Here is a 14,638-nt window from a genome sequence, read left to right on the forward strand (position 1 = left end):
TTTGCCTTCGTATTGTATGTTTGGACTGATTGTTATACTTTTGCACACAGCATGTTGTCTTATAGCTTCAGGAAAAACTTCCCTAGTAAGGATTGTATTGTACTTACAGTGCATTCAAGACACATAAAGATTGTGTTTACAAGTCGAATGCCTATGATTGCCACCACAAGTGTCTCAGTTATAAGTTGAATTCATTCTTTAGGCCCAGGATTTTGTAATTGTGTTTGTTTCAGTGAGAAATATGGAAAATTCTATAGATGCAGTATCAATATTTATAGAAAATCTGTTGAAAATAATAAATGTAGGGATCATTTTTCAACAATTACAATAAAAAAAGGAATTAAAATTTTGAAAATTGACAAATACAACAAAAAGCTAAAGCATACTGTAGATGATGTGCATTATTGTTTATTATTTAATTTAAGCACAGTAAAAAAGTAATGACTAATTGTTAATTGCAAATAATTCATTGCAAACTTATGGATTGACCTTAATGAATAGGGAAAAGTTACAATTTACTGGTTTTTATTATTTTTTGATACAAGTTATTGTCTGCATACATATAACAGACTTTTTCATGCATTATTTTGCACTTGCAAAAAGCCAGTGATAAGACACCCGCTGGCAACAAATGTTTGGATTCTGGAAACAATGCACCATGGGTTTGATCAGTGTAATATAATGATTAAATGTTCCACTGGAGCACATTTGGCTTGATGCCTCAGGCATTGCCTTTGGTGTGATTTCAATAAGGGATTTTGTCTGTTAATATATAATGGACCAAAGTTTCTATGCTATATAGCCTCGGAAACACAGAATTACTCCACACAACTGTCAATTATTTAGGTCATCTATTTTAGCTATGTGTTTTTTGAATTCTGAAATTTAAGTTGGAAGCCATCATTTAGGACACACAAAAACCCTTCGGTTAAGTCTAAAAAGTGATTTTAGCATTCATGCATGAATGCAGATGTCGTGAGAATCATTGATCATGTGCACATTCGATGTTGATATATTCAGATGTTGACATTTTAAAGCAGTAAGTCTTCATTTTCATACAAGGCGATCCTTCAAATCAGAGATGGACCAGATCACTAGAAGCTCTTTCTTTCCCTCTCAGAATATTAATGTTTCCTCTCATCCCCTCATCTGGAGGCACTTTCCTGATTGGGGAAATGTTCCTCAATCATTGACATTTCAGAGAATTTTTCAAGCTCGGCTGTGCTGAAATTACTGCTGAAGGGGCGGTCTTGTCAATTTGCACAGTTATATATGTCCTGTCAGAAGATGATGATAATAGAGAAAACCTCAAAGCACATCATGTCTTTCAATGACAGCTTGCAGACGTCCCCTATGTTTTGATGACAACGTTTGTTTTATAAGTACGCAATGCAATATTAGCATGAGACACTGCGCTAAACAGACGGAATAACTCATTTAAAGGAATAGATTATTCTGGGTATGTTTGATGGTTTATTCACTCTTATTCTGAATGTAAATGCTAAATCTTTTCTCCTGTTCCACACAAAAGATTGATGTTCTGGGGTCGGTTGCAGTAACTGCTCAAATCAAATCAAATCACTTTTTTTGTCACATCATCAGCAGCACGTGTGCTATGATAAGTAAAAACTTAGGTGCTGGCTCAAGACAGTACAAAATACAGACAGTGCAAAAACAATGAAAGTGCAAAATACAAACAGTGCAAAATACAGACAAATACAACGACAGTGCAAAATACAACAGCATACTCTCGAAAAAAAAAAGGACAATGTAAGATTGACAGCGATATGTACAATGAATAGTTGTCACATAGTAGTTGGCAGTGTTGTTTCAAGTATGGATTGGTTAAGTGCAGTGCATGCTACATATTAATGGTGTGCTGTGAGGGGTATGGAAGAGTCTGTCTGTGTGGGGTGTGTTCATCAGCATGATAGCCTGAGGTAAGAAGCTTTCCTTCAGTCGGCTAGTGCGTGATCGGATACGGCAGAACCGTTTGCCTAAGGGTAGCAGAGAGAGAAGTCTATGGCTTGGGTGCCTGGAGTCGCTGAAAATTCTATTGGCTTTCCTCACGCACCGCCTGGTGTAGATGTCCTGGAGGGAGGGAAGCTCACCTCCTACTACGCGTCCAGCAGTTCGAACAATCCTATGTAGGCCTTTGTGATTGCTGCTGGTGCTATTTCGATACCAGGTGGTGATACAGCCAGAAAATATGCTCTCCACAGTGCAGGTGTAGAATGAGCAGAGGATGTGGGGGCTCATTCCAAACCTCCTGCTTAGACTTGTTTTTCAAATTAATAGATTTGTTATCATTGATTAAAAGTGCATTATATAAGAAATTGTGTTTCCAACAAACAGTTTTTGAATTGTGCACACTGGGAAGCTGTTATTAATATTTGAGTTTTTAAAGCTTATTTTAAGTTAGTATTCACACTGTAAATGACAAAAAACATTGACAGTTCAATTCATGTTTATTTCTATAGTGCTTTTTACAATATAGATTGTGTCAAAGCAGCTTAAAATAGAAGTTCTAGTAAATTGAAACTGTGTCAGTCCAGTTTTCAGAGTTGAAGTTCAGTCTAGTTCAATTCAGTTCAGTGTGGTTTAATTTTCACTGCTGAAAGTCCACAGTTGAGTGGATGTTGAATAATTATACACAGTATGTTTATAGAGTGTCATTTTGGGACACAACTACAGTCTTATCATGCATGTCATGATTTTGCAGCACACAATGCGATTCTTTGAAGATTAATATCTATGTTGATGCTGGAATATCATTTTTGTTTGAAAATGTAATCCATGTCTACTCTAAACCCAACCATAACTGTACACTTTTCCCAAAATCAGAGGGGATTGAAATTGGTCAACAATTATGTAGAAGTGCTTAAACCTATATAAACCTAAACGGTAAGCATATGCCTTAATTCTGATTGGCCGATTGCCATGTTGTTCCAGGATCAACATAGATGTTAATCTAGGAACATGTCATACTTGCTAAAACCAGGTTGGCGGTCTTACAATTCTGGCTATGTTTATGCAAGTGGTCACTATTTTCTTTGCAGTTAGGGCAAATAAAAACTAAGACTTTTGAAACCAAATTGTTTTGAATTGTTCCACAAATGACACAAGAGCAACATAACAAAGTGGTCCATCTTGCACAAATCATTCTTTTGTTTTGAAGTATTTCAATGGATCACTATTCAGTTCAAACTTTTAGCGGCAGACTATATTTAAGACACTGGCAGACTACATTTAAAGGGACAGTTCGTTCACAGAATTAAATTTACTTACTATTTATTCTCCCTCAAGCGGTTTAAACCTTAATGGGTCATAAAACCCCCCTTTTTCAGTTCAAGTCTACCTTTGAGTTTTTTTCAAAAATACTTAGTGATGGATGTGAAGCTCTGCGAGCAGACGGAGCAGTAAGTGTGGCCGGCAGAACAAGGAAAAAGGAAGGGAGCGAAAAACTGTTGTGAGTTGGCTCACAAAATGAGACACAAATCTTGAGGAGACCCATAATTTGATGGTTTACAAAGTTAAAATGCAAAGAAATAAACAGTAATGTAATGTCCTGTTACGTATGTTATTCATAATTTTTATATACATATTACCACAATTTGTTGTATATAAACACTATAAATAAGGAGGACTTCTCTCCTCCTGAATCCCGGGGTCTGGATAAATAAACAGTGAGTAGCAGTGCAGCAGGTCTCTTTCCCTATCTATTTCCACCATTAGCCATGCCGGTAATGAGGAGGATTTTAAAAATATGCAAACACTTCAGCATGGATATAGGCGATGTGTATGAATGGTAACAAACTCAACTGATAAAAGACAAAGTTCTCCATTCTCCAATTCTTGTACAGCTTTCTCAACAAAAATGCATGCTGCTACCCAACAGCTTTGCTTTATCGGTCCTGACAGAATTGCTGAGAAAAACATTTAACAAACCCTGTGGATCATGGAAACAAACGTACAACCCATGATGTGCACAGACGCGGTCTCACCCAGTCATTGGGTCACACAGTTTGGCATGTCTGCCTTGCTTTCGGAAAGCACGTGGTCTCATGAATAATTAAGAAGCGGGGTCTTATCATAGGACAAGAAAACTCAACTATGAATTATATTGAGTAACCAATGCGTCATCACTCCACTAGCAGATTCACGCTACTTCACTGATTTTGATCCCACGCCAATAATGTTTTAAACCCCGGAACATGAAATTAGCTGACAAAAGCTCAAAATTATCCAGTGTTCTCCACAATTAAAGCTGACAGGTGCTTAACTGATGTTCAACACACAGATCTGGTAACATTTTTAAAAAGTACTCCAGGATGTCTTGAACCTTTAAAGAGTTTCTTTATTCCCTTGAACACAAAAGAACATATTTTAAAGAAAGTTGAAAACATGTAATTATTGACCTCTATGGTAGAAAAAACTAAACTTTGGAAGTCAATATTTATAGGTTTTCAGTTTCCTTCAGAGTATATTTACTCTAACCTCGTATATTTGTTCAACAGAAGAAAGAAACTCATACAGGTTTGAAACGAGTAAAGGGTGAGTAAATGATGACAGAAGTGTCATTTTAAGGTGAATTATCCCTTTAAAAGACTTTAATGGTGATTTGTATCCTGTTTTGAAGCTTGAAAGTCTTTTTTCATTGAAATTACATAATAAAATGAGGAGAATCACAATTTCTACTTTTGTGTTCCACCACTAAAGAAGTCATATATGGTTGTAGAACATAAAATTAAGAAAAAAAAAGACTAAATTTTACCTTTTTTTGCCATAATCCAGCTCGATGATTGCAGTGGTATTATATAACAAAATTGCAGTAACTGATCTGAATCCTACTTGTTTGCTTTAGATTGTTCACCGAACAGCTGTTCCAAGTGCACTGGCCGTGGACTGGATCGGGAAGAACTTGTACTGGTGTGATGTAGAAAGAAAAACACTGGAAGTCTCCAAATCCAACGGCTTATACCCTACCATTTTAGTGAGCTCGGGCCTGAAAAACCCAACGGACCTGGCACTGGATGCTCAAACTGGGTACAGCTGCTTCCTTTTACGATTCGAAATATTGTCTACTTTTCACCATCAGTCCTGGGAGACTGTATTTTGTAGCGAGAAAATGACTGCCACGATGGGACGTGTCTAATCTCTGCTTGAAACAACAGTGATGAGATTGTGTCTCACGTTATATGAAGTTCATGAATGAGGGTCACTCTCTGTCCCGCAGGTACGTGTTCTGGATTGACTGCTGTGAAAATCCTCATGTGGGTCGCATTGGCATGGACGGCCAAGGCCAAAGTGTGATTGTGAACAAAGAGATCTACAGCCCTTCAGCTTTAACCATTGACTACACAAACAAGAGGATCTACTGGGCTGATGATAATCACATCCTTTTTGCCAACATGGACGGTTCTCAGAGGCACCGGGGTACAAAATGAGTCCTAATTTTGCTCATTTTTGCAATTGTTGGAATTGTAGACCATAACAAGGATGAATTAGAGGGGGGAAAGCACAGTAAAGCCTTTTAGCATTATAACAATACAAGGCCACAATCTTCTCTGTGCCATAATTTACTTGTGAGTTTATTTCTTCTAATCAGCACAAAAAGAGCTATTTTTAATAATTTTTTGGTCCAAATTGACTTTACCTCCTACTTTGGAACTCAATAGGGACTTTTTGACTCCCACTATTGTTAAAAATATCTTCTTTGTGTTCATCAGACCCATTTAGAAAAAAATGATACATTAAATTATATGCAAATTACAAATAGTATATGACAATATTGGCATATATGGCAATATCTCAAAATATATGTTGCAAATATGACATATATTTTCAATATGTGAATACCATATATGAACTTTTTATGTCATATATGTAATTTCCAAGTATTACCATACATCAGATTTCTATGTAGGGAAGAATCCATGTTTGAAATGAGTGGGGGGTGAGTAATTAGTAAATTAATTAGTAGATTTCATATTTGAGTGAATTATACCTTTAAATAGTTTTTAACTTGAGCACTCTTTGATTTGGATTTAGTATTATGAGATTGAATTCTTTATGAAGTAATGCAGATTTAATGATGTTACATGGTGTGATATTCTCTACCTCAGTTCCTCATGACCACATCCAGGGTGTGATGGGGCTCACGCTGTTCGAGGACTTCATTTATTGGACTGACGGGAAGTCTAAATCTCTCCGCCGAGCTCATAAGACCACTGGTGCTAATGCTGTGGAACTCCTAAATTCATGGCAAGCCATTAAGTCTGTCATTGTCTACCACCCACTGCGCCAACCTGAAGGTAGAGACTGTTTCAAATCAATATTATATTAATTTAACACTTGATTTGCCCCAAAATTATATTATATTATATTATATTATATTATATTATATTATATTATATTATATTATATTATATTATATTATATTATATTATATTATATTATATTATATTATATTTCATTACATTATATTATATTATTTTGTATTGTATTATATTATACATATGTAGTTATTATTTTTTTATCATTTTATTAGAATTGACAAGTTTTGGGGTCAGTAAGATTGTATTAAATATTTTGACAAAACCGTAATATTTTAAAATATTGTCAAAATGTTGTAGTGTTTTGGAAACATTACACTTGTTTAAGAATCGAAGGATCAAGTAAACACTAATGATGATAATAAATTGAAAATAAGGCTTTTTTAAAGCTTAATAAATGTCTTTACTTTGTATTTTGATTAATGTAATAGGTCAGACATAACCCTTTTTTCTAGTTTCCCAAAGAACATTTTAGTGATGGGGTCTTCGAATATTATTCATGGTGCTAATAATATTGTAATGGCATTTTTGATAAATAATATTTGTAATAGACTGCACTTTAATTTAAGGTGACATAACTACTTGTATTTTACCATTCATTTTGGCTTTAACAGTTTATTGATAACTAGCCTAATTAAAAAACCTTTAACTAAGCTCTGTGAAAATTTTTGCATGTTGGCATACAGTCAAAATTTTAATATTAGAGCCATGGCTGTAGCGAGTCGACAATACTTTGTCTGAAATTAAACTATTTATCTTATTAGAAAATGATAAACAGTTATCCCAGGTGCAGCATTGTATTAGATATTAGCAAATAGGAACAAAACATGGAGAAAACACCTTCACCTTTCACGGAGAAACCTTGGCATCGAGTCATCCACCTTCAGAATTTGCCACTACTGAGAAGGAAGCTCAGCTGCCCCCTAATGGTAATGTAATTCCTGAGTCAGAGAATTTCCCTGAGTACTGCGATGAACCATGGTTAGTCATGGCATTCTGTTTTCTGAGACGTGCATTTCTTAAGACCCTTTCTGTATTGACTTATCTACTAAGTAATACTAATTAAATGCACGTAATTGCATTTAATTGTTATATGGTTGGGGTTAGAATATTAGAAAATGTGTGTTAGGTTTAAGGTTAGTTTTTTGTATGTACACTCTCAGAAATAAAGATACAAGAGCTGTCACTGTGACAGTACCTTTTCAAAAGGTACATAATTGTACAAAAAAGTCCTTAGTGGTGCCTTAAAGGTATATATCTGTACCCAAATGCACCTAAAATGTACCTTTGAGGTACCAATATGGACTCTACAGGTACAAATATGTACCTTCTAAAAAGGTAATGCCCCAGTGACAGCTCCTGTACCTTTATTTCTGAGACTGTATGTATGCATAATTCATTTAATTACTATAGTAAGTGCATGAAACATGTAACTATGTCACCTTAAATGTAAGTTTCATATTATGTTTTGTTTTATTACATTACAATATAGAATGGCATAACAATACTTGTTTTATAAATAACCCTGTAATATAACCCATGTCTACCCTTATTTGACAGTTCCCAAACACCAGTGTCAAGTGGCTAATGGAGGCTGTAGCCACCTATGTTTGCTCTCACCTGGAGGAGGTCACAAATGCGCCTGTCCAACTAACTTCTACTTGGCCGCCGATAACAAGACATGCCTATCCAACTGCACAGCCAGCCAGGTCTGCATGCCAAAATGATGATTCCATGTCATTAGGATTGCTGTAGTTTATGCTTCCCATAACTGATTGGCATTTTTTGCAGTTCCGCTGTGGAACGGATGAGTGCATCCCATTCTGGTGGAAATGTGATACGGTTGATGACTGCGGTGATGGCTCTGATGAGCCTGCGGATTGTCGTGAGTGCTTTGTTTCTCATGTTACTCAACCTACACTGCCTGCCTGCACTGTTGTTTGTGTTTTGAACAGTTTGCAATATTCATGCATTGTCGTAGCCAGGGATTTAAGAAAAAAACAATCCAAAAAAAGTGTGTGGGGCATGTTATAAATCTCTTTAGAAGTATGACTTTGTTTTATATGCCTAGTTGCCTTGGTTACGCTCATATGAGACAAGCTTAAAAGCAAATCTTTCCTGAAACGTCAGCGCTATTGTGTTTTCGACATTCACATTTTAATAGGGAGGCCTTCTTGTGAAAATTATGAAGATAAAAAAATGCTGTTTTTTATGTCAGACAGCCTTACTTTTCTTCTGTTGTTCGGGATGACGATCTGTAAGCTGCTCGGCGCTGCAACTTGGGCCATGAATATTAATTACATTGTGATGTTCAGATTTGCTGAAAGGCAAAAAGTGGAAGATGAACACAAGCCATGTTGGATTACTGCGTACATGTTCATTCAGAACAACTGCTTGGCAGAGGCTTCAGCTTGCTCCTAAAGGGATTGTTCAGTCAAAAGTGCTATTTTTAGTAACAAAAAAATGATTCAATTTCTTACAAGTTTTACTTGTGGTTACATTTATATCATTGTGTTTCGATCTTATTTTATCTTCTTATTCTTATATGCAAAATAAGTTTGTTTTATTCTTACTTTAGTCTGTGTACAGATCCCGGACGGGCCCTCATTAAATGTTATGTTTCCTGAGGCATTACACTGTATGACATTTGAGTACTTGGCTACTGCTTTGTTAACCCTCAGGCTCTGTTTACACTTATACTTTTTCGTTTTAAAATGCATAAGTTTTGCTACGGTTATGCCATTGGTCCACCACACTACCCTGGAGTTTTCCAGCCCTGAAAACAAAGCTTTTTAAAAACGCTGAATAGGCCGTTTTCCTTTGAAAATACTGCTGCTGTGTCTCGTAAATGTAAACATCTTAAAACAGAGGCGTGGCTGCAGACAATCTGATTTCCCTCAATATTAGGTAGCCTACACAAAGTTTTCTCCTAAGTTAAGACTTTGCAAGTTTGATATGGAAAACAAACTCCAGAGGACACGTCAGGTAAATCTTCAAAGGGAACAGAGTAGGTTACTTTATAACGTCATTCGCATCATCCTGGTTACATTGTTTCACTATCTTAACAATAACATAAAAACTTGATATGAGGAAATGCCTATTTTCATTTTGATAATAACAAGTTAACAGACACCAAAAATGTTGAGGTGATGTGTAGCTGCATATGACATATGTCATCTTCACTGTACGCATATTTATATCAAAATGGAGCCTTTTACATATCTGCTCCATATTTTCATTAAAAATTTAAAACATACCCCCTCTTTTGCTGAATATCAGGTTTAATAATGAATAATGGCCATTCTAAAAGTATAACGTACAATATGTTAATACAATATAGGAAACAAATGCAAGCAATCAGTCAAATGTGCAGAATCAGTGTAAGTGGTTAGATACATTGATATATTAACTTATCTTTGCACTCAGCTAAAACACGTTACCTGAGAACAGGTGATAGTTTCAAAAGATCAAAGATATGTCGTTAGATATAGACAACAAGATGAATTAAATATCACATACAAATATAGGCAGATTAGATCCAGCAGTAGATCCTTGATGAACCGTCCGACGTGCACAGCTCTCACCTGGGGTCCTGTGCTCAAAGCACCTGTTGACTGCCTGGAGCTCAGACATGCGCATACACTGCAGCGCATGCCAGAGTGTGTGTATGGTCATGTGATGTGCCTTTTTTTAACATTGTAGTGTCGACGGAGAGCTGTTTAGAAATGCTAGGTGAAACGCCAGTGTGGTCGTGGATCATTTTCATTTTAAAATGCCGTTTTAACTAAAACTAAAGCGTGTCAGTGTAAACGGGGCCTTAATCTATCCAAGTGTGAGTTAGGTTTCGTCAAACAACAGTGACTTATTTTACAGCTTTATGCCCCCAAACCAGTGTTGTGCTAGTTACTGAAAAAAAGGTACTAGTTACAGTTATTAGTTACTTAATTCAAAAACTAACTCAATTACTTTATTGATTACTTACACCAAAATGAAATGCGATACTGTTAAAAGTAATTTTTGAGTTACTTTTGCAAAGAACATTTTTAATGCTCCTATTAATAACGTCACTTAAGTGCTGCATGGAGAATACACTGGTGATCAACTTCACAGTTTGAAATAATTTGCATTCTCATGACTTAAACACAAGACAGACTTAAACAAAAAGTCAATTTTTAAACACTAATTTATTTAAGTCAGACCCGCAGCACAAAAATAAAAATATCCCAAGGTTATAAACCAAATGAATAATATGTTCAGAAACAAAAAAGCAAAAACTTAAGTTGCTTCAGCTTTATACAAGTTGTTCTTTTTAACCCTTAAACATGTTCTTTCACACCTTGAATATGAAAATAATATAACAGCTGTTTACAACAAACACAAAACCTTTATGAAATAAATAAATAAAGTAATCCGAATTATCATTTAGAATCAATTTGATGAATCTCCAAAAAACTGCTATAGACCCTTTTCACATTTCTGGGTTTCTCAGTAGCGGAAGTCATCATAGTTAGGAAAACTGAATGGGAGAATACAACAAATATGTTATACAATCTTATTTGCTCAAATACAAGCAAAACCCTATGATGCCTGATGTTATCAGGACTTTCAGAAAAAGGAAAAAAAAAAAGTATGCGAGACTGATAACGGCAGCCAGGGGAGAGAATAATGTCAAATTTACTCTCATCCCCATAGACGCTGCATTACAAACACCTCACTTAAGCGCCAATTTGTTTTTTGTAATTTAAAGCAAAGTTGAAATATTACAAGCATAAAGGGATATAAATGTTCACGTTTTTTTTTTTTTTTAATCTAAATATTAAAAATTTTCAAGGATTTAAGAGGCTGATGACCATTAAACGTATCATAACAGACTTGTGAAAAGGGTCCATTATAGACAACTGTAAATTTTATGCATCTTAAACAAAAGAAAAACATAACAGCTACTCAAAAATGAAAGTGATGAGCAATTTTCAAACTAACCAAAAATTAAACATCATATGTCAGCAACTTATGGAAAGTAAGCTGTGTATATTCAAAAAGATAAATATTTATTTGAAACAACAAGCATATGAGTATTAGTAATAGTAATTAATAAAAGTAATGTTTATAGTCTCTCGCACGTGCACACTCGGTCTACCTCGCGTGCATTCGTTCTCTCTCATTTGCACCCGGTTTCTCATGCGCACTCAGTCTCTCGCATACACACTTCGTTTACCTTGCGCGCATTTGGTCTCTCCGCTTTTGCTTGACATCTGTCCAGTCTGGTGCCTCATACACATCAGGTCTCCTTTACAGTGGTTGATGGCATCCACCAATCCCACAATGCTTCGCCGCTGTAAACAGGAAGATAATAGGCTGCAGCCAAAATGTATTAATTTACCAAGTAACAGACAAACACATCATATTGTAACAATATTGGAGTTAATATGTTTAAAAAGTAATGCGTTACAATATTAGTTAGTCAAAAGTAATGTCGTTACAGTAATGCTTACTAACGCGTTATTGTCCAACACTGCCCCACACCAAGCTCAAAACACTACCATAAACTCAAATGTGAATTTCAAAGACACTAAACCTGTGATATTATTAATATTACATATTCTGTTCAACCAAATCAAATAATGGTGCCACCAACTAATGAAATGCAAAAGGTCTAAATACTACACATTTTTGGTGCATCAGGCTTTATTTATAAAACATTCATATACTGGGAATGAGATTGATTGTCTCAATATACCTTGTTATATTTGTTATTTTTGGCATCTGCATCAGTTATAATGACCTGTGATTGTAACACATGAAAGTACTGTTACATACAGTATGAAGATGAAGTAGTTCACAGCTTCACACAAGTCTGACCTTCAAGCTGTGAGAAAGAAGGAACTTATTTTCTTTAATTTTGTTTTCCCGGGGAGCTTGTGTCTAGCCTCACTTTGTGGTGATTCACTCGAGCAGTACAAACAGAAAATGACAGGCTGCCAATGGCTGCTGTTAATAGGTGGAACCTCTGTTTGTTCGATAAAGGGCAGGGGGGCATTAAATATCGTACAAGTGCTTTTAGAGACATAATGGAACGTGGGTTGACTCGTCAATTTCAGGCTGCCTCACACGGCTCGGGTATAAAAACACACATACACACCCATGTGCAAATTGCTTCGAATCCTCCGGAGTTCACTGTTAATCACCGTTTTTTTGCAGCGGAATTCAAATGCCAGCCTGGGCGATTTCAGTGTGGCACCGGCCTTTGCGCTTTACCTCCCTTCATCTGCGATGGAGAGAATGACTGCGGGGACAACTCGGATGAGGCCAACTGCGGTGAGCAGAATAATACATACGAAAGCTGCTCTTAAATGCCATGTTCTTATCGACAGATCCATTGCTTTTTGTCTCTGTGTGAGACTATCGGGACTCCCTGCTAGAATTGCGTTGCTGTGAAGTATGTGGCAAGGGGGAGAAAAATCTGGCAAGAATTTTCATCAGCAGCAAATCTTCTTTAGCGCTGCTGTCTCTGAATGTTCAATTATACAGAGTCTCCGTGCTATCAAGCGATCAATATCCACTTTAGACGTATTAGAACAGAGTACAGGGTATTTTGTCATTTAATGATCATAATGGGGATGTATTGGACCAAAGCTGATTTCAGATTCAAGACATTTAACTCGAATAATATTGTTTCTGCTATCATTTCGGTGTCATTCGTATTGGATCTTATGACTTCATTTGTGCTGCATTGATCAGGTTTTCCTCACTGTAATGTCTCTCCCCGTTTGCAGATACATACATCTGTCTGTCAGGCCAGTTCAAGTGCAGCCGAAAGCAGAAGTGTATACCGTTGAACCTGCGCTGCAATGGACAGGACGACTGCGGGGATGGCGAGGATGAGACGGACTGCCGTAAGCGATGCCATGACAGTTTTTGCTCCCCTCATTAAACACTGACTATAATGGGCCCCGTTCTCGTAAACTAAAGGGTGTTGTGACAGGATTGCTCGAACTCTGCCAAATTGGACTTTTCCGCTGTGAATTTAATGATCCAAACTGACAAATCTCAAATGTGGCTTTTATCCCTTCAAACAAGTTGGGAGGTTGGGGAGCTATAAGGCTAGTCATGTTCTGATGAGGTATTCTGAGAGAAAAAGAACCTTTCTTGAAAAAGGTAACAGTACTTGTCAACAAGAAATTAAGTCACCTAGAGTTGGAAAAAAAACAATAACAAATAAAAACTTAAACTAAACAGTGTTTTACGCAGAACACACTGCATCAATAGAAATAATGTATGTATGCATGTATGTTTGTATGTATGTATGTATGTATGTATGTATGTATGTATGTATGTATGTATGTATGTATGTATGTATGTATGTATGTATGTATGTATGTATGTATGTATGTATGTATGTATGTGTGTAATTTTAATGCATCATGATATTTTCTCAGAAAACATATTTCTAAAGGTGCTGTTGACTTGATATTTTCACCAGATGTTTGTAACAACCAAAGATGTCCATATATGCAAAGAAAACAATATAAATTAGTTTACAATCTAAGTTATGTGTAATAAAATTGAAATGACACATGCAAAAATGATTGAGCCCATGAAGAAAGGGAGGTGTAGAAGGGCAATGAAAGCCCAGACAGCAGTAGGTAACAAGTAGTTTTTCAGCAACCCTCTACCCCCCGTCAGTGTAAATTAAAATCTGCCAACATCTTCAGTCCAACATCTACATCACCAGTATGGTGAAGATTAAACCAGGGCAGACATTTCAGCAAGACAATGATCCAAAACATAGCCAAGGAAACTTTCAAATGGTTTCAGAAAAAGAAAATCATGGTGTAGAATGGCCCAGCCAATTGCCTGACTTGTATGAGGTATATGAACATGGACTTTTAGTTTTCCAGCCAGCCAGCCCCAGGGCTTCTGGTGAACTGTTTTTCCATTAAAAAATTACTAAATTTAAGGTCTGACTTCTTTTAAAATTAGTGATCTTCACTGCCTGATAGATATATGATATGAACTGGGTCTCAGACCAGGCAAGAATCACTGCATTAATTTAATATGAGTTTATTTTACCCCAGTATTTTCAATGAAGTTTCTGTGCCTGCTGACCCTGATGGTACTAGAGTTAAACTGTATTTCATCCTCAATGCTTTAGTCTATTTAGCTAAATCCTGTAAAAGAAACCTTATGAAATTGAAATTGGTCACATTAAGCTTTTACCTGAAGTTTATTTTTGGCTGAAAAACACTAGCTGTGCATTGACACCATTCAATAGAAAATACAAAGTAAAGATCAAATTTGATGGA

General features: G+C 36.1%; 1 protein-coding gene across 5 annotated transcripts in view; it reads left to right on the forward strand.

Annotated features, from left to right (window-relative positions):
• The window catches only part of lrp1bb (low density lipoprotein receptor-related protein 1Bb), a 667,407-nt gene that overhangs the window by 575,429 nt on the left and 77,340 nt on the right, over window positions 1-14,638 (forward strand). For all 5 annotated transcript variants that reach the window (XM_073912904.1, XM_073912906.1, XM_073912905.1 and 2 more), the window contains 7 exons: window positions 4,865-5,046; window positions 5,237-5,436; window positions 6,126-6,314; window positions 7,896-8,044; window positions 8,127-8,220; window positions 12,534-12,650; window positions 13,109-13,228. In XM_073912904.1, the coding sequence (XP_073769005.1) occupies window positions 4,865-5,046; window positions 5,237-5,436; window positions 6,126-6,314; window positions 7,896-8,044; window positions 8,127-8,220; window positions 12,534-12,650; window positions 13,109-13,228 (1,051 nt within the window). The remainder of the gene's footprint in view (window positions 1-4,864; window positions 5,047-5,236; window positions 5,437-6,125; window positions 6,315-7,895; window positions 8,045-8,126; window positions 8,221-12,533; window positions 12,651-13,108; window positions 13,229-14,638) is intronic.

The sequence above is a fragment of the Danio rerio genome, chromosome 9 (genome assembly GCF_049306965.1).
Source record: "Danio rerio strain Tuebingen ecotype United States chromosome 9, GRCz12tu, whole genome shotgun sequence".
NCBI classification, from domain to species: domain Eukaryota; kingdom Metazoa; phylum Chordata; class Actinopteri; order Cypriniformes; family Danionidae; genus Danio; species Danio rerio.